At 48.0% G+C, this 20,000-nt stretch overlaps 1 protein-coding gene across 1 annotated transcript in view; it reads right to left on the bottom strand.

The window, feature by feature from the left end:
• Window positions 1-19,435, bottom strand: part of dmxl2 (Dmx-like 2) — a 145,873-nt gene extending 126,438 nt beyond the window's left edge. The window contains 25 exon segments of the mRNA XM_065011174.1: window positions 2,624-2,759; window positions 3,313-3,432; window positions 3,741-4,070; window positions 5,639-5,712; window positions 5,715-5,744; window positions 5,747-5,841; window positions 5,894-6,105; window positions 6,807-7,026; window positions 7,100-7,272; window positions 7,613-7,795; window positions 7,797-7,840; window positions 7,843-7,911; window positions 8,629-8,841; window positions 10,662-10,781; window positions 11,040-11,148; window positions 11,646-11,735; window positions 12,158-12,279; window positions 13,702-13,904; window positions 14,320-14,546; window positions 14,785-14,999; window positions 15,002-15,050; window positions 15,201-15,466; window positions 15,662-15,880; window positions 18,639-18,745; window positions 19,410-19,435. Of these exon segments, the coding sequence (XP_064867246.1) occupies window positions 2,624-2,759; window positions 3,313-3,432; window positions 3,741-4,070; window positions 5,639-5,712; window positions 5,715-5,744; window positions 5,747-5,841; window positions 5,894-6,105; window positions 6,807-7,026; window positions 7,100-7,272; window positions 7,613-7,795; window positions 7,797-7,840; window positions 7,843-7,911; window positions 8,629-8,841; window positions 10,662-10,781; window positions 11,040-11,148; window positions 11,646-11,735; window positions 12,158-12,279; window positions 13,702-13,904; window positions 14,320-14,546; window positions 14,785-14,999; window positions 15,002-15,050; window positions 15,201-15,466; window positions 15,662-15,880; window positions 18,639-18,745; window positions 19,410-19,435 (3,652 nt within the window).
• Window positions 19,436-20,000: the final 565 nt, after the last annotated feature.

Genomic DNA, 20,000 nt, shown 5'->3' with positions numbered 1-20,000 from the left:
GATAGAAACACATTATTAACACATGGGTTAGTGTAGCACATTAACTCACACACACACACTGATCAGATGGAATCAGATGGTGCCAGTCTTTCCCATTCATTTGGGAGAGCAGCTTCCTCCTACGACTCCACACCAGATGGAGAGGGTTGAGGGATCTCTCTGTCCCCCTCTACCCATCCATACTGATGGCTTCGGATTTATAAACTTGAAACATTGTTAATCATCACTTATACTAGAGACATAAGGAGTTCCATAGTCTGGTTTCTACACCAGAAGTTCACTTCTTGGTGACAGGGGGGCACTATTGAGTAGCTTGGATGAATAAGGTGCCCAGAGTTGACTGCCTGCTACTCTGTCCCAGGTGCTAATATATGCATATTATTCGTAGTATTGGATAGAAACCACTGTGAAGTTTCTAAAACTGTTTGAATGATGTCTGTGAGTATAACAGAACTCATACGGCAGGCGAAAACCTGAGACAAATCCAACCAGGAAGTGGGAAATCTGAGGTTTGTAGTTTCATTTAAGTGATTGCCTATCCAATATGCTGTGTCTATGGAGCCAGATTGCACTTCTCATGGCTTCCAGCAGATGTCAACAGTCTTTAGAAAGTTGTTTGGCACTTCTATTGTGGAAGGGGGTCGAATAAGAGCTGTTTCAACAAGTGGACTAGGCTGAGGCCAATCAGGTGTTTACTGAGCATGAATACGCTATTATCCGGGTTGGAATATTATTGAAGATTTATTATAAAAAGACCCTAAGGATTGATTGTAAACATCGTTTGACATGTTTCTACAAACTGTAATGGAACTCTTGACTTTTCTTCTGGATTTTGCATTTGCGCATTGTGCCTTTGGAATAGTGAACTAAACGCGTGAACAAAACGGAGGTATTTGGACATAAATATGGACGTAATCGAACAAAACAAACATTTCTTGTGGAAGTGAGAGACCTGGGAGTGCATTCCGACGAAGATCAGCAAAGGTAAGTGAAGCTTTATAATGCTATTTATGACTTTTGTTGACTCCACAATTTGGCGGGTAACTGTATGGCTTGCTTTTGTGGCTGAATGCTATTCTCAGATTATTGAATATTGTGCTTTTGCCGTAAAGCTTTTTTGAAATCTGACAAAGCGGTTGCATTAAGAACAAGTTCATCTTTAATTCTATGTAAAACATGTATCTTTCATCAAAGTTTATGATGAGTATTTATTTTATTTGATGTGGCTCTCTGCAATTTCTCCGGATGTTTAGGAGACATTTCTGAACATGGCGCCAATGTAAACCGAGGTTTTTGGATATAAATATGAACTTGATCGAACAAAACATACATGTATTGTGTAACATTGAGTCCTTGGAGTGTCATCTGATGAAGATCGTCAAAGGTTAGTGCTTAATTTAATCTATATTTCTGCTTTTTGTGACACCTCTCTTTGGTTGGAAAATGGCTGAATGCTTTCTGTGACTAGTTGCTGACCTAACATAATGATGTGTTCTACTTTCGCTGAAAAGCCTTTTTGAAATCGGACACTGTGGTTGGATTAACGAGAAGTGTATTTTTAAAATGGTGTAAAATACTTGTATGGTTGAGGAATTTTAATTATGAGATTTCTGTTGTTTTGAATTTGGCGCCCTACAATTTCACTGGCTGTTTGCAAGGTGGGACGCTAGCGTCCCGAACAATCCCAGAGAGGTTAATGGGTATCTGTAGGAGGAATGTATATGGTGGGGTCAAGGAAGGATGGATAGGAGCCAGGGGGTTTTGGGAGGTGCTGAGTAGAGGAGAGGCAATCACATGACTGTAGTCACTGATAATGGTGGAGCTGTGGAGTAGTGAGGAAGGGGGTCAAGGTCAGGTCAGGTCAGCTTAAAGGAGAAGGAACAGTTTATGGCCCATATCACTTAACTTCCTGCCTAGTAATAAAGATGTACTGTTTAGAGGGAAGGAGGAGACTCCACGCAAACTGGGGTATAAACACGACCACTGGTGGAAATATGTCTTTGTCTTACGCAGCTGTACGGCCCAACGGGTAAATAAACTTAGTTTAAGCTTTACTAATCTTCTGAGTTTTACAAGGTTCATGTAGAACCTCTCCATCCCCCTCTACCCATCCATACAAAGAGATGAAAACACTGATTTAGGAATCAGCCCTTTAAATGTATTCCCCTCTATGTGCCTGGTCCTCCTCCCTAAATGGTACCCCATTTCCTATATATTGCACTACTTGTTCATGGTAGCATGGTACTTCAATGTGCCCCATAGTCCTTTGTCTTAGTGTGTCTCGTCCATGAACCTTTTTAACCTTCTCTCCCTCTCCCCTCTCAATCTCTCCTTCTCCTTTTTCTCTCCCTCTGCTTACTTTACAGAGGAACAACCTGCTAAGGTCTCTTTCTCACTTCCCCTTAAAGACTAAATAACATCTATAACAGACTGATACTGGAGGTGAAATGACAAAGATAACTGTCAGTGTGTGTTTATATCAACCATTAAGAACACGTAATCAGGGAACAACTCTGACTAGACTAATTACATTATATTTCCATTTGTTTTGCCTAATAGACCATGGTCAGGTAAAACATGACCCAAGTCACAGACACCCTCCCTCCCTCTCTCTGAGACTGACCTGTGTACTGTTTGTCAGTGGAGCTGCTGACCTCTGAACTGGTGGTAGCTACAGTATCAGCTAGAGCCACCAGAAACATCTGTTCCAACCTGGTCAGACCTGGAAGACTGGAATGCATCAGCTGACTAGATAACACCTGGAGGGAGAGAGAGAGGGAGGAGGGAGAGAGAGAGGGAAGGAGAGAGAGAGGGAGAGAGAGGAGGGAGAAGGGAGAGAGAGAGCGAGAGAGGAGGGAGAGAGGAGGGAGAGAGAGAGGGAAGGAGGGAGAGAGAAGGAGGGAGGGAGAGAGCGAGGAGGGAGAGAGCGAGGAGGGAGAGAGAGAGCGAGGAGGGAGAGAGCGAGGGAGGAGGGAGAGAGCGAGGAGGGAGAGACAGAGGGAAGGATGGAGAGAGAGAGAGAGAGAGAGAGAGAGAGAGAGGGGGAGAGACAGAGGGAAGGATGGAGAGAGAGAGAGAGAGAGAGAGAGAGAGAGAAAGAGAGAGAGGGAGGGAGGGAGGGAGGGAGGGAGGGAGGGAGGGGGAGGGAGGGAGGGGGAGGGAGGGAGGGAGGGAGGGAGGGAGGGGGAGATTAGCAGAGAAGAATTACTGTATTAATCACAGAGGCGATATATTTGGTTGACAAACAATTAAACCAGACAATAACATCTAAACCATCCACAAGCTGGTAAGTAAATAAATGTTGTTGTTAACCTGTGCGTGTTCTGGTCCGAAGTAGGTGGGTCCGTACTGAGACAGGTTGATGAATCTAGACTTCTTCTCTACTTTCTCTGTAGCGAAGCTCACAAAGTCATCTGTCGTCACAGCCTGCAACTGAGGGAGGGAGACATACAATCACTAGATGCTTGATTGATTATTGATTTGGGTATAACAGAGAACAAGATTACATCTGGACCCAAAGGTTAACACATGGAGGGGGTCACATGGTTCCAACAAACATTTACTGCATATCTTGTCTTTAGGTAAGACAGAATATCAACATTATACAATAGAAAATAAACCAACAGAAGCAAATTGAAGAATCTGTTGAGCATCTACACACTTAGGAAGTATGATTCTATGAAAAATTAAACATCTGTATGTGTCACTGAAACATCCAGCTAAAACCTGAATCCTCTTACCTGGAACAGATCTGTGTACTGATCTCCTCCTGTCTTCCTCGCCCCCTCTACCTCGGACACCTTGCCTCCCTTCGCCCCCTCCTCTCCTCCCTTATAGGAGGTGTCCAGGTCAGCAGAGAGAAGAGCGTAGAGGGGTAGAGGGGGAATGGAGTTGATTTCTGTGTAATCTGCGTCCCCGTCGCGGCCGGCCACGATGGTGTCTTTAGCCGTACTGCCGCTCACACTGATTGTCCGGGACAGGTGGCGTCTGGTTCCACCCTCACCTGCCTCCACGTCCCTCACCACAGCAACCTCCCCAGCGATACATTTCACCAGGTGGGACAGGATGGCCTGAAGAAGAAGAATAACCATCTTCCTCATCCGTGTCAGAGACATTAATATAGTCATTGACGGCATCATTGTCATCATAATTACAGTAGCCATGGTGTTGTCATCATAATTACAGTAGCCATGGTGTTGTCATCATAATTACAGTAGCCATGGTGTTGTCATCATAATTACAGTAGCCATGTTGTTGTCATCATCATCATGACATTCTATTACTACTCAAGAAGTTGTCTGGTCACTTAAATAAATGTATCTTGGTTGCAAACATTTATATAAGTGGACAGGCAGATGGACAAACAGCCAGCCAGCCATGCAAGCAGCCAACCAGCCAGCCCACCAACCAATCAGACAGACAGCCATTCATCCACCCCACCCATCCACCCAGACCCACCAGACAGACAGCCAACCAGACATTCATCCACCCCACCCATCCACCCAGACAGACAGCCAACCAGCTATCTATTCATCCATCCACCAACACACCCAGCCAGACATCCATCCACCCATACACACAGCCATCTATTCATCCATCCACCAACACACACAGCCAGACACCCATCCACCCAGCCAGACACCCAACACTCCCAGACAGACACCCATCCACCCAGACAGACGCCCAACACTCCCAGACAGACACCCATTCACCCAGACAGACACCCATCCACCCAGAGACACCCATCACTCCCAGACAGACACCCATCACTCCCAGACAGACACCCATCACTCCCAGACAGACACCCATCACTCCCAGACAGACTCCCATCACTCCCAGACAGACACCCATCCACCCAGACAGACACCCATCACTCCCAGACAGACACCCAACACTCCCAGACAGACACCCATCCACCCAGACAGACACCCAACACTCCCAGACAGACACCCAACACTCCCAGACAGACACCCAACACTCCCAGACAGACACCCAACAGACACCCAACACTCCCAGACAGACACCCAACACTCCCAGACAGACACCAAACACTCCCAGACAGACACCCATCCACCCAGACAGACACCCATCCACCCAGACAGACACCCATCCACCCAGACAGACACCCATCCACCCAGACAGACACCCATCCACCCAGACAGACACCCATCACTCCCAGACAGACACCCAACACTCCCAGACAGACACCCATCCACCCAGACAGACACCCAACACTCCCAGACAGACACCCAAGACTCCCAGACAGACACCCAAAACTCCCAGACAGACACCCAACACTCCCAGACAGACTCCCATCCACCCAGACAGACACCCATCCACCCAGACAGACACCCATCCACCCAGACACCCATCCACCCAGACAGACACCCAACACTCCCAGACAGACACCCAACACTCCCAGACAGACACCCATCCACCCAGACAGACACCCAACACTCCCAGACAGACATCCAACACTCCCAGACAGACACCCATCCACCCATCCACCCAGACAGACACCCATCCACCCACCACCCAGACAGACACCCATCCACCCAGACAGACACCCATCCACCCAGACAGACACCCATCCACCCAGACAGACACCCATCCACCCAGACCAGTCAGTCAGACCCACCTTGGCGCGGCGGACCTTCCCCAGGTCCATGAGCTCCAGCAGCTGTGTTGGATGGTACTGAGGCAGGGTGGGGACAGGGAGTGGGCTGCCTCGAACAGACCCCCTCCTGCAGCCCTGCCGGCGCCTGGAGAGCCTCGTCGATTGCCACGTTGCCCTCAAACACACTCTTGGACCGGGGGCGCCCCTTGAACGCCAACGAGGATCCCCCCGTGGTTGCATTGGTGGCCGTCGGCCCCCACTCCCTCCAACCCCCCGGCGACGTTATCTTCAGAGGAGAGGCTGTCCCCCTCGGCCTCGCCGGGCTTGCGGTCCTGGCGCCACTGGGCGTACACGTGCATCTCACAGTCCATACCCACCACCAGGATGCCGTCCCTCACCCAGGACAGGGACACGGGCAGGGAGGGGGTGCCGTCTACAGAGGAGAGCAGGTCCACAGTGCGCAGCAGGATCCAGCGTGAACGGATACCCTGTTTCACATTAGATTAGGGATGCAGGGGGGTAATAATAATCATTATTATTATAATAATCATCATGTTTATTATCCAGAAGCTTTATAGTGTAGTCATTAGGCTCTGGTCAAAAGTAGTGCACCAATTAGGGAATAGGGTGCCATTTGGGTAGTCAGAGAGTAGTCTCACCCTAAATTCTCGTTCACTACATGCAGTACTTTAGTCAGACTGACAACATTGAAGTTGTTTGTTGTGAGGATGGGCACGAGGGGCTAACCAATCAGAGTATCAAAGCCAATGACACATTTTCAAACCACTGCTTTACACACTGGCGGAATACCAATGGGTTTCTGGACCAATCACTGCCCCATTCGGTGAAGGGTCAGGAGGGACTCAGATCCAGACTCATTGTGGAGAAGAAACTAGCGTCTGTGGGCGTGGCGTTTGGCCTGAAGCAAGGAGTCTGACTAGGCAGGCTTGAAAAGTTGATTGTACTCAGAGAGGCAAGTCATTTTGCAGCATACACAACACATACAGAACCACATGCTAACAAACAGCAGATGTACCAGCAACACACAGTAGAATAAATGTGTGAAGAATACAAGGTAGTGTAGGTTACGGAAGTACCCGTTTGATCCTGACTTTGGGGGTGTGTGTGTGTGTGTGTGTGTGTGTGTGTGTGTGTGTGTGTGTGTGTGTGTGTGTGTGTGAGCGTGTACCTGTTTGATGCTGCCCCCTAGAGGTAGGGTGATGATCGCCACCCCGTCCTTGCTTGAGGTCTGTTCGTTGACCACGCCCGAGATGCGACCGTACATGAGGATATTGGATCCCACCCCCACCGTGAGGATATGAGACCCATCCTCTTTGGACAGCCAGTCCAGGTGGACATAGTGTTTGATGTTGGGAGTGTGGTGGTCGCGACTCATGTACAGGTCAGACCTACAGAGAGAGAGAGGGGTTAGTAATTTTAGAGACATGCACACACTTACATACACACACACCCCACCAGTACCTGCTGTACACAAAGAGGTTGGAGTCTACACTGACTCTGGGGTCCAGGGTAGAGGAGGGCCTAGTGAAGTCATCCAGATGGAGAGTCTGCTCCAACACCCACTCAGACCCCCCTGTAGACTCACACTCAAAGATGGACACGTGCATGGAGAAGTCCCCTGCTGGACCATGGCTCTGGAGAGAGGGAGGGAAGGAGGAAGGTACACACTTATTCAACCGGCAGGTTAAATGCAAAAACACTGTCTGAGGGAAAATGAACAATGAAGTATTGTACATTTTAGTCATCGGATGGTCTCATCCAAAACCATATCTAGAGACAGAAGCACAACCACTTCAGGTAAAACCTACAAAATGACTGATAAAGATACTGTATGTTTCACATTCCTCAGGGCAAGAAATGAAAAGCAATGTGCTTGAATTCGGACAGGTGAACTACACTGTACGTAAACAGAATATGCACTAATCCAATGAGCCATTAACTTGAGTGGAGTGTACAGTAAAAGTCCTGTCCTACCTGTCCCGGGATGTGTCCAGGCCGGGGCTGTTTGAAGGAGACAGCCAGTCGTCCAGTGTAGGAACAGGACACGGCTACAGGACGTCCCGGGACACACACAGCACTGTTGTTATCCTCCTCCTCGTTGAGTAGAGCCCAAGGCTCCCAGTGATAGATCCTGTTCTCCCCTCCTCACACCCCAGGGCTGTCTCTCCCCCTCCACAGAGCAGCGCCAGAAACGGACGCGGAGTCCGAGCAGGTGGTGACGATCAGGTAGGGGGCCAGACATACAGGGTAGATGGATGACGAACTCAGGTGACCTGGAGAGAGACAGTATAGAAGAACTGTTACAAAAGAATCAGACTAACTCAGATGACTTGAAGACAGAGACATGGAGGACAATGGCATAATAAATAGTTAGGATCCAGTCCCTGGCTTGTGAGATGTTTCAATTTTCTATGATGTGCTGTTGGTTTTACAACTTTTACTTTGGAATATATTACATTTGGACTGTTTTTACAAATATGTAAAAGTAAAGTTATTAGTCTACCTGTGGAGGGTATATGTATGTATATATATATGTGTGTGTGTATCCACCTGTATCTGCGGAGGGTATATGTATGTATATATATGTGTGTGTGTGTGTGTGTGTATATCCACCCGTACCTGTGGAGGGTATATGTATGTATATATATATATATATATGTGTGTATATCCACCCGTACCTGCGGAGGGTATATGTATGTATATATGTGTGTGTGTGTGTGTGTGTGTGTGTGTGTGTGTGTGTGTGTATATCCACCCGTACCTGTGGAGGGTATATGTATGTATATATATGTATGTGTGTGTGTATATCCACCCGTACCTGCGGAGGGTATATATATATATATATATGTGTGTGTGTATATCTCCCGTACCTGCGGAGGGTATATGTATGTATATAAATGTGTGTGTGTGTGTGTGTGTGTGTGTATATCCACCCGTACCTGTGGAGGGTATATGTATGTATATATATGTGTGTGTATATCCTCTCGTACCTGCGGAGGGCGTAGCTCTGGTCACCTCCACCCCAACAGGCAGGTCCAGGCGGTGGCTACAGACCAGCTTGGAGCTGAGGATCAGTTTGCTGGCTGACTGCAGGTTGGCTGTGGAGGCTGAGCGAGGGAGAGGGGAGGGGGACGTGTCAGCTGTACTCTGTTGGAACGGGATCGTCAGCTGAGACTGGTAAGACCGCTCTGGGACCGGATCATCTGAACACACAGAGAGAGAAAGAGAGAGAAAACTTTATTGTTCATATAGTCATCTCAACAACAGAGGAAAAACTTTATTGTTCACAATATTATCTAAACAAACCGAGAAAACGTTATCTTTAACACAATCAATATACAAACTAGACAGGCCTCAATGTGCATACTAATGCGCTGTACTACTCCGTTATACCGGGGCCCGCCGCACTACGCCGTTATACCGGGGCCCGCCGCACTACGCCGTTATACCGGGCCCGCCGCACTCTATTACACCGGGCCCGCCGCACTCTATTACACCCGGGGCCAGCCGCACTCTATTACATCCCCGGGGCCCGCCGCACTCTATTACATCCCCATCCCCGGGGCCCGCCGCAATCTATTACATCCCCGGGCCCGCCGCACTCTATTACATCCCCGGGGCCCGCCGCACTCTATTACATCCCCGGGGCCCGCCGCACTCTATTACATCCCCGGGCCAGCCGCACTCTATTACATCCCCGGGGCCCGCCGCACTCTATTACATCCCCGGGGCCCGCCGCACTCTATTACATCCCGGGGCCCGCCGCACTCTATTACATCCCCGGGGCCCGCCGCACTCTATTACATCCATCCCCGGGGCCCGCCGCACTCTATTACATCCCGGGGCCCGCTGCACTCTATTACATCCCCGGGGCCCGCCGCACTCTATTACATCCCCCGGGGCCCGCCGCACTCTATTACATCCCCGGGGCCCGCCGCACTCCATCCTGGGCCCACCGCACTCTATTACATCCCGGGGCCCGCACTCTATTACACCTGGGTCCACCGCACTCTATTATACCGGGGTCCACATCCCCTGGGCACTCTATTATATCCGGGGCCCGCCGCACTCTACCGCACTCTATTACATCCCCGGGGCCCGCACTCTACCGCACTCTATTATACCGGGGTCTACCGCACTCTATTATACCGGGTCCACCGCACTACCGCACTCTATTATACCGGGGTCTACCGCACTCTATTATACCGGGGTCTACCGCACTCTATTATACCGGGTCTACCGCACTCTATTATACCGGGGTCTACCGCACTCTATTATACCGGGTCTACCGCACTCTATTATACCGGGGTCTACCGCACTCTATTATACCGGGTCTACCGCACTCTATTATACCGGGGTCTACCGCACTCTATTATACCGGGTCTACCGCACTCTATTATACCGGGGTCTACCGCACTCTATTATACCGGGTCTACCGCACTCTATTATACCGGGGTCTACCGCACTCTATTATACCGGGGTCTACCGCACTCTATTATACCGGGTCTACCGCACTCTATTATACCGGGGTCTACCGCACTCTATTATACCGGGGTCTACCTATTATACCGTCTACCGTGCTCTATTATACTCTATTATATATACCGGGGTCTACCGTACTCTATTATACCGGGGTCTACCGCACTCTATTATACCGGGGTCTACCGTACTCTATTATACCGGGGTCTACCGTACTCTATTATACCGGGGTCTACCGTACTCCATTATACCGGGCTCTACCGTACTCTATTATACCGGGGTCTACCGTACTCTATTATACCGGGTCTACCGTACTCTATTATACTGGGGTCTACCGTACTCTATTATACCGGGGTCTACTGTACTCTATTATATTGTACTGTATTATATCACCCACACAGGCCTAGGTTAGGTTGGGTTGTGGTTAGGTACTCACCCACACAGGCCTAGGTTAGGTTGTGGTTAGGTTGGGTTGTGGTTAGGTACTCACCCACATAGGCCTAGGTTCGGTTGTGGTTAGGCTAGGTTGTGGTTAGGTACTCACCCACACAGGCCTGTACGGACTGGAGGTGCAGGTGCCACATCTGCAGCACAGAGTTCATGTTCAGGTCCTTCTCTATGACAACCAGGAAGAACTTCTCAGAGAACGGAGTAGGGTGGTACTCTGGAGAGGAGAAACACAACGCTTTTACACGTTCTTCAGTTCAGTCATCCACTCATTCATCAATCCATCCACTCATCCATCCATCCATCCCATCCTGAGTTGAAGGAAGGTCAGTGTGTAGAGCTCTGGGTTCTCCTGAGGCTAATCATGTCATTCATACATGAACCAATTCATAAATCCATCCATTCTTCTGTCCATCCTTTCACACCCTCAATTCTCCCTCCCTCCCTCCCTCTCCCTCTCTTCAAACTCCCGTACCCTCGAGAGAAGGGTAGGATATAGTGTAGAGCTCTGGGTCCTCCTGAGGTGTATACCCCAAAATAAAGTCCTCCTGGAAAACATGAAGGAGCTGGGTGGTAGATCCACACTATAGAGAGAGAGAGGGAGAGGGAACTTCTGTGAGTGTAATGTTTACTGTTCATTGTTATTGTTTATTTCACTTTTGTATATTATCTACTTCACTTGCTTTTTCAATGTTAACATATGTTTCCCATGCCAATAAAACCATTTGATTTGAATTGAGAGAGATAGAGGGTCAGAGGGGGGAGAAGGAGAGATGGACATATGTCCCTCAGATTATAAAGACACACAAACAATTGAAAAACAAATCACATTTTGATAAGCTACCATATATATGTTAGGTAAAATACTTCCGCTGTGCACCACCATTTACCTGTGACTAGATTAATGATATAGCATGATCTCTTGACTTACTGCTTAGATAAAGAGACAGGTGTGGTTAAGGGCCTGTAAGTAAGCATTTCACGGTATGGTCTACACCTGTTGTATCCGGCACATGTGACAAATAACATTTGATTTGACTTACTGCTTAGATAACGAGACAGTCAGATAGGTATTTCTTACCTGGTTAGTGATGACATCTAGTTCTATGATGCAGCCTGGTCTGGCTGTCGACTGCTGGCTCACTATGTTAAATACCTCTCCTACTAGTTTCTATGGAGAGAGACAGAGAGAGGGGGAGGGAGGGGGAGATAGAGGGGGAGAGGAGGAGGGAGAGATGGGGGGAGAGGAGGAGGGAGAGATGGGGGGAGAGGAGGGAGGAAGAGATGGGGAGGAGAGGAGGGAGGGAGAGATGAGGAGGAGAGGAGGGAGGGAGAGATGAGGAGGAGAGGAGGGAGGGAGAGATGAGGAGGGGAGGAGGGAGGGAGAGATGAGGAGGAGGAGAGGGAGGGAGGGGAGGGAGGGAGGGAGGGAGGGAGGGAGGAGGGAGGGAGGGAGGGAGGGAGGGAGGTTAAGAGTCTTTAACCAGCTATCTTGAAGCTTTAAAGTTCCAGTCCCCTTCAGTCTCAGGATTTCACTGTTAATCTGACTGAGGACATCTGTACGTGTGTGTGTGTGTCTCTGTGTTTACTTACTGAGGTCTCAGGGTCTGACAGTTCGTCCAGTAGTTTCCTGGCGTCCACCACAGCCTGGTAGAGACGCAAGTTCTTACCATCTGACGCTACAAAGCACGCACTGGAACTGTTACAGTATGTACCTGGAGATAGAGGGGAGAGAGATGCTGTTTTGTTACAGTATGTACCTGGAGATAGAGGGGAGAGAGATGCTGTTTTGTTACAGTATGTACCTGGAGATAGAGGGGAGAGAGATGTTGTTTTGTTACAGTATGTACCTGGAGATAGAGGGGAGAGAGATGCTGTTTTGTTACAGTATGTACCTGGAGATAGAGGGGAGAGAGATGCTGTTCTGTTACAGTACGTACCTGGAGATAGAGGGAGAGAGATGCTGTTCTGTTACAGTACGTACCTGGAGATAGAGGGGAGAGAGATGCTGTTTTGTTACAGTATGTACCTGGAGATAGAGGGGAGAGAGATGCTGTTCTGTTACAGTACGTACCTGTAGATAGAGGGAGAGAGATGCTGTTTTGTTACAGTATGTACCTGGAGATAGAGGGGAGAGAGATGCTGTTTTGTTACAGTATGTACCTGGAGATAGAGGGAGAGAGATGCTGTTTTGTTACAGTATGTACCTGGAGATAGAGGGAGAGTGATGCTGTTTTGTTACAGTATGTACCTGGAGATAGAGGGAGAGATGCTGTTTGTTACAGTATGTACCTGGAGATAGAGGGGAGAGTGATGCTGTTTTGTTACAGTATGTACCTGGAGATAGAGGGGAGAGAGATGCTGTTTTGTTACAGTATGTACCTGGAGATAGAGGGGAGAGAGATGCTGTTTTGTTACAGTATGTACCTGGAGATAGAGGGGAGAGAGATGTTTTTTTGTTACAGTATGTACCTGGAGATAGAGGGGAGAGAGATGCTGTTCTGTTACAGTATGTACCTGGAGATAGAGGGGAGAGAGATGCTGTTCTGTTACAGTATGTACCTGGAGATAGAAGGGAGAGAGATGCTGTTCTGTTACAGTATGTACCTGGAGATAGAGGGGAGAGAGATGCTGTTCTGTTACAGTATGTACCTGGAGATAGAGGGGAGAGAGATGCTGTTCTGTTACAGTATGTACCTGGAGATAGAGGGGAGAGAGATGCTGTTTAAATGTGAGCACTCTGAGTAAGGTTCTGCATGTAGTTAGTAGAAAAGCCCAATAAAATTACAACTTCAACTTGAAGCACTACAGGTGTCTCCAAACCACCCCTTGACAATCATTGAGTACTTCACCAGTACCTTGTCTGAACAACAGTTATACATTATATACAGTGGGGAGAACAAGTTTTTGATAACCTGCAAAATCGACAGTGTTTCCTACTTACAAAGCATGTAGAGGTCTGTCATTTTTGTCATAGGTACACTTCAACTGTGAGAGACGGAATCTAAAACAAAAATCCAGAAAATCATATTGTATGATTTTTAAGTAATCAATGTGCATTTATTGCACAGCAGTGTATCAAATACTGGGTCTCCCCACTGTACATCCTCCAGCAGTGTGTGTGTGTGTGTGCTAACCTAGCACAGAGCTGGGTACAAGGGTAGGCAGCCATGCTACATTGGAGAAGGCTGATGTGTGCAGAGAGTTGATTCGGGCCAGCTCTGACACTCCTCCAGTGCAGGACAGGGGTCCTATGTGGTCCACCCTCCACAGAATCAGCTCACTGTAGATGGCGTTCGGGTCATGGAACGTCCTGGTGGCCGCGTTACGCAGCTGCTTCCTGGGGGATCACACACATAGTTTGAGTTTGTCAAAGTGTGTGGCTCAGTTGGCAGAGCATGGCGCTTACAACACCAGGGTTGTGGGTTCAATTCCTATGGGCGACCAGTACGAAAAAGTATGCATTCACTACTATAAGTCTCTCTGGATAAGGAGTTTGTCTAAAAAATGTGTATGTGACACACACACACACACACACACACACACACACACACATACACACAACAAATTGTCAAAGACAGAGATTATATTACACACACACGCTTGCAGGCATGTACACACACGTATTTCTGATACACACTCACATGAACATTTTGTAAACACACACACACTTTCTAGACATTGAGGTCCTAGAGGGTCCTCGTTGCTTCCTCCTATGACACACACACACACACGCTCCCTTCCTCCCTCCCTACCTGCGCCGTCCTCTGGGGGAGGTGTGGGGTGGCTGGTCGAGGTCGATGCTGCTGGGGGCGGAGGGGGGGGTGAGGAGAGCGTTGTGGTGGGAGGAGGTCAGCAGTAGGGGGAGGACGGTGTGACACGCCTGGTCGTTGAGGTGGAACCGGTGACCGCAGTAACGGAACGTATGAGACACCGTTAGAACGTTGGAGAACGCCGAGCGCTCAGCGAACGTCACCGCCCACTAGAGAGGGAAACGGATTGAAAGGAACACTTTGAGTCACAAAATGTCTATACATTATTTATCATACAGTATGACATTATTAGAGAGATTTTTGGTTTTGTACTTTATATGGTTGTAGTTTGTCTTTTAAGCATGAATGTAAGGACCTTAATACTTTATGAGCCCTGGTCAAAATGAGTGCACTACATAGGGAATAGGTGGGTTTGGGACACAGCCACAGTCTGCCTCTCCCTCTCACCTGATTGAGAGACCCATCCACATGTTTGGACACCATCATGACAGCAGGGCCGATGCCTGGAGCTTGGCCCAGAGAGAGGCTGAGGGCTGAGGAACCCAGCCCAGCAGAGGCAGAACGGGGCAGACGGCGGGCCCTCGTCCCCTGCTCTCCCCCGGCGTTGGAGCTATCCACGTTGGAGAAGGAGCAGGCGTACATCAGAATGTTCTTACTCAGGAGTTGGCGTCGCCTGTAGGGAACGCCACCGGGATACGGGACGAGAACGACACCTGGAGAAAAGGGGATGGAGAGAGAGAATAGTCCGAGTGGAGCAGAACTCTGCTTCCTCTTGTGTGGGGATAATGCTGGTAGGTGTGTGTCCATGTACAATATGTGTGTTACTTCATGTCCGTGCGTGTGTTGCTGCAGTCTCCTCTTACCTGCACCTGTCTGAAGATCCCCTGGATGTACTCGTCCAGGTATTTGACGTGCCAGACCAGGAAGGACCCGTCGGTGGGGTGGATGGTAAACAGCATGTCAGGACTCTTATTCCACTCCAGAGTTAACGCCTCCATCTTCCTCTCCAGCAACATGGAGGGCAGGGGCACTGAGCTACTGGAGCCTGGGGACGACGCCTTGGTGCTGCCTTCACCACCCTCACCCTCCTCATGCTCTGATGAACCCTTCTCTGACATCTCATCTAGGTCTGGAGAGAGAGGGGAGGGTGGGAGTTAGACACGGACAGAGTATGATATGTTAGTGTGTATAGAATACCTTGGAACAGACTGATATTACCCAGATGTATTTCACGACTCTACAACAGTTTTGTACTGGGTCAGCTACTCAGAACTAGTTTATATATACAGCATGTAGATCTGAGGGTTTCTGAAACAGAGCGTACCAAAGTCAAACTTAATGGGGGAGCCGTTCTGGTCGAGGGCGTCGTCGGTGGCTTGGTCCAGCTGCTGTTCTGAGAGCTTGCGGAGCTGCAGCATGAACAGGTCCATGGAGGTGGTGAAGGACAGGTCCTTGTTGTTGAGCCAGTGGACCACAAACCCTCCTCCTCCACTCCCGTCCTCCGGAGTAAACACGGCAGACTCCGCTAGCACCGCTGGGATGTCTGGGGGGATAGAGAGAGGAAAGGGGCGGATACAGGATATTACTATGTATGTGGGAGGAATATCGGAACAAGCTAAGGCTGACGTTGCTAGTTCAGTTTATGCGTGTGTGCCTGAGACGGAGAGATTGTGTGTGTAGCTGTATGTATATGTATGTCTGAGGCAGTGTGTGTGTGTGATTTGTGTGCAGCTGTATGTATATGTATGTCTGATGCAGTGTGTGTGTGTGTGTGTGTGTGTGTGTGTGTGTGTGTGTGTGTGTGTGTGTGTGTGTCTGTGTGTGTAGTGTGTGTGTGTGTGGGGTCATTGTCCATTTGGAAGATCAATGTGACCAAGCTTTAACTTCCTGACTGATGTCTTGTGATGTTGCTTCAATATATCCACATCATTGTCCTGCCTCATGATGCCATCTAGTTTGTGAAGTGCACCAGTTCCTCCTGCAACAAAGCACCCCCACAACATGATGCTGCCACCCCGTGCTTCACAGTTGGGATGTTGTTTTCAGCTTGCAAGCCTCCCTCTTTTTCCTCCAAACGTAAAGATGGTCATTATGGTCAAACAGTCCTATTTTTGTCTCATCAGACCAGAGGACATTTCTCCAAAAAGTACAATCTTTGTCCCCATGTAGGGCAGCTGCAAACTGAAGTCTGGCTTTTTTATCAAACAGTCACACTCCAAACTCCACTATGGCCAAGACCAAAGAGCTGTCAAAGGACACCAGAAACAAAATTGTAGACCTGCACCAGGCTGGGAAGACTGAATCTGCAATAGGTAAGCAGCTTGGTTTGAAGAAATCAACTGTGGGAGCAATTATTAGAAATGGAAGACATACAAGACCACTGATAATCTCCTCGATCTGGGGCTCCACGCAAGATCTCACCCCGTGGGGTCAAATGATCACAAGAACGGTGAGCAAAAATCCCAGAACCACACAGGGGGACCTAGTGAATGGCCTGCAGAGAGCTGAGACAAAGCCTACCATCAGTAACACACTACACCGCCAGGGACTCAAATCCTGCAGTGCCAGACGTGTCCCCCTGTTTAAGCCAGTACATGCCCAGGCCCGTCTGAAGTTTGCTAGAGAGCATTTGGATGATCCAGAAGAAGATTGGGAGAATGTCATATGTTCAGATGAAACCAAAAATCTAACTTTTTGGTAAAAACTCAACTTGTCGTGTTTGGAGGACAAAGAATGCTGAGTTGTATCCAAAGAACACCATACCTACTGTGAAGCATGGGGTGGAAAGATCATGCTTTGGGACTGTTTTTCTGCAAAGGGACCAGGATGACTGATCCGTGTAAAGGAAAGAATGAATGGGGCCATGTATCGTGAGATTGGAGTGAAAACCTCCTTCCATCAGCAAGGGCATTGAAGATGAAACGTGGCTGGGTCTTTCAGCATGACAATAATCCCAAACACATCGCCCGGGCAACGGAGTGGTTTTCGTAAAAGCATTTCAAGGTCCTGGAGTGGCCTAGCCAGTCTCCAGATCTCAACCCCATAGAAAATCTTTGGAGGGAGTTGAAAGTCCGTGTTGCCCAGCACCAGCCCCAAAACATCACTGCTCTAGAGGAGATCTGCATGGAGGAATGGGCCAAAATACCAGCAACAGTGTGTGAAAACCTTGTGAAGACTTACAGAAAACATTTGACCTCTGTCATTGCCAACAAATGGCATATAACAAAGTATTGAGATAAACTTTTGTTATTGACCAAATACTTATTTTCCACCATAATTTGCACATAAATTCATTAAAAGTCCTACAATGTGATTTTCTGGATTTTTTTCTCATTTTGTCTGTCATAGTTGAAGTGTACCTATGATGAAAATTACAGGCCTCTAATCTTTTAAGTGGGAGAACTTGCACAACTGGTGGCTGATTAAATACTTTTTGCCCCAGTGTAGGACTCGTTGTACTGTGGATATAGATACCTTTGTACCCGTTTCCTCCAGCATCTTCACAACGTCCTTTTGCTGTTGTTCTGGGATTGATTTGCACTTTTTGCACCAAAAGCACGCTCATCTCTAGGAGACAGAACGCTTCCCTTCCTGGAGCGTATGACGGCTGCGTGGTCCCATGGTGTTTATACTTGTTTATACTGTTTATACGTACTATTGTTTGTACAGATGAACGTGGTTCCTTCAGGTGTTTGGAAATTGCTCCCAAGGATGAACCAGACTTGTAGATGTCTACAATTTATTTTCTGAAGTCTTGGCTGATTTCTTTAGACTTTCCTATGATGTCAAGCAAAGAGGCACTGGAGTTTGAAGGTAGACCTTGAAATACATCCACAGGTACACTCTCCAATTGACTCAAATTATGTCAATTAGCCTATCAGCAGCTTCTAAAGCCATGACATCATTTTCTGGAATTCTCCAAGCTGTTTAAAGGCACAGTCGACTTAGTGTATGTAAACTTCTGACCCACTGGAGTTGTGATACATTGAATTATAAGTGAAATAATGTCTGTAAACAATTGTTGGAAAAATTACTTGTGTCATGCACAAAGTAGATGTCCTAACCGACACCATAACTTGTTAACAAGAAATTTGTGGAGTGGTTGAAAAACGAGTTTTAATGACCCCAACCTAAGTGTATGTAAACTTCTGACTTGTGTATAAGTGTATATGTATGTCTGATGCAGTGTGTGATGTGTGTGTGATCTACGTACCCGTGGCAGGGTTGATGCTGGCAGAGATGTGGAAATGACAGAGCGTTAGCGTGGTGAGAGATGTGGCGGTGTGTGTGTGATCTACGACCCGTGGCAGGGTTGATGCTGGCAGAGATGTGGAAATGACAGAGAGCGTTAGCGTGGTGAGAGATGTGGCGGTGTGTGTGTGATCTACGTACCGTGGCAGGGTTGATGCTGGCAGAGATGTGGAAATGACAGAGAGCGTTAGCGTGGTGAGAGATGTGGCGGTGTGTGTGTGATCTACGACCCGTGGCAGGGTTGATGCTGGCAGAGATGTGGAAATGACAGAGAGCGTTAGCGTGGTGAGAGATGTGGCGGTGTGTGTGTGTCTCGGGTGGGTCCCCATCTGAGACGGCAGCAACTCAGTGTGAGACACCAGAGCAGACGACCCTCCGACGACCACGACGCAGGTGCTTCAGGTGGCTCATCGACTGACAATGAGAGGACAATGACAGGGCAGGAGGTGGGACAGATAGAGAAGCATCATGTTATTGATGCCCTTCATACTGTTAGGTTCTAAAACAAACAGAGTACAAACTCAAACGAATCACTAGGAAAAATCTCAAACAAGTTTACTCCGCCACTGGGTCAAACAGCTGCAAAGACAAAGACTTGTTTACCAAGCACATATATTTATACCCTCCTACTAGGAGGAGTCAACTCTGACATCTAGACAGGTAATCCATCTCTGTTGCTAGTCAGGAACTTAATTGGTTCCTCTTATTGTTGTAGTCATTGTGTGTAATAGGACTGTTCCTTGTCACCTCATCTGACCTCGGGTCAAATTCCTCCCTCCACGGCTGTCCTACCTTATCAGTGACTGAAACCAGACTGTTACCCTTTGCCTCCCTCCATAGGATCCATGAGATTTAACAATAACATGTTAGACAGAATGTAAATGTCCTGCCTCCCCTCTGTCTCATTCAGTAACTTTCCACACACCTAGTTCTTATCCACCTCCAGTGACCCCCACATATACATTCATTATACATATACATTCATTATACATATACATTCATTATACACGTAAAGTCATCAATAAGTTCTCGTATAACATGAATAAGTAGATTTCAAGCTAAAATCCAACAATATCAATCTGTTCTACATCTTTGTGCCTTAAAATGACTAACGAATAAAGTGTACATTCAAAATGACAACCAAAAGTTTGTTTGAAGAACACATTTTGTGTGTGTGCATATGTGTGTGTGTGTGTGTACGAGTTTACAGGTGTGTGTGTGTGCATGTGTATGTGTGTGTGTGCATGTGTGTGCGTGTGTGTGTGTGTGCGTACGAGTTTACGGGTGTGGTGTGTGTGTGTGCATGTGTGTGTGTGTGCATGTCTGTGTGTGTGCATGTGTGTGTGTGTGCATGTGTGTGTGCATGTACTGTGTTGTCTTACCTCCAGGGCGTGCTGTATCTTGTCCTTGCC

The sequence above is a fragment of the Oncorhynchus nerka genome, linkage group LG27 (genome assembly GCF_034236695.1).
Source record: "Oncorhynchus nerka isolate Pitt River linkage group LG27, Oner_Uvic_2.0, whole genome shotgun sequence".
Lineage (NCBI taxonomy): Eukaryota > Metazoa > Chordata > Actinopteri > Salmoniformes > Salmonidae > Oncorhynchus > Oncorhynchus nerka.
The sequence above is the reverse complement of the archived record's forward strand: the minus strand, read 5'-3'. Positions and strand labels throughout refer to the sequence as shown.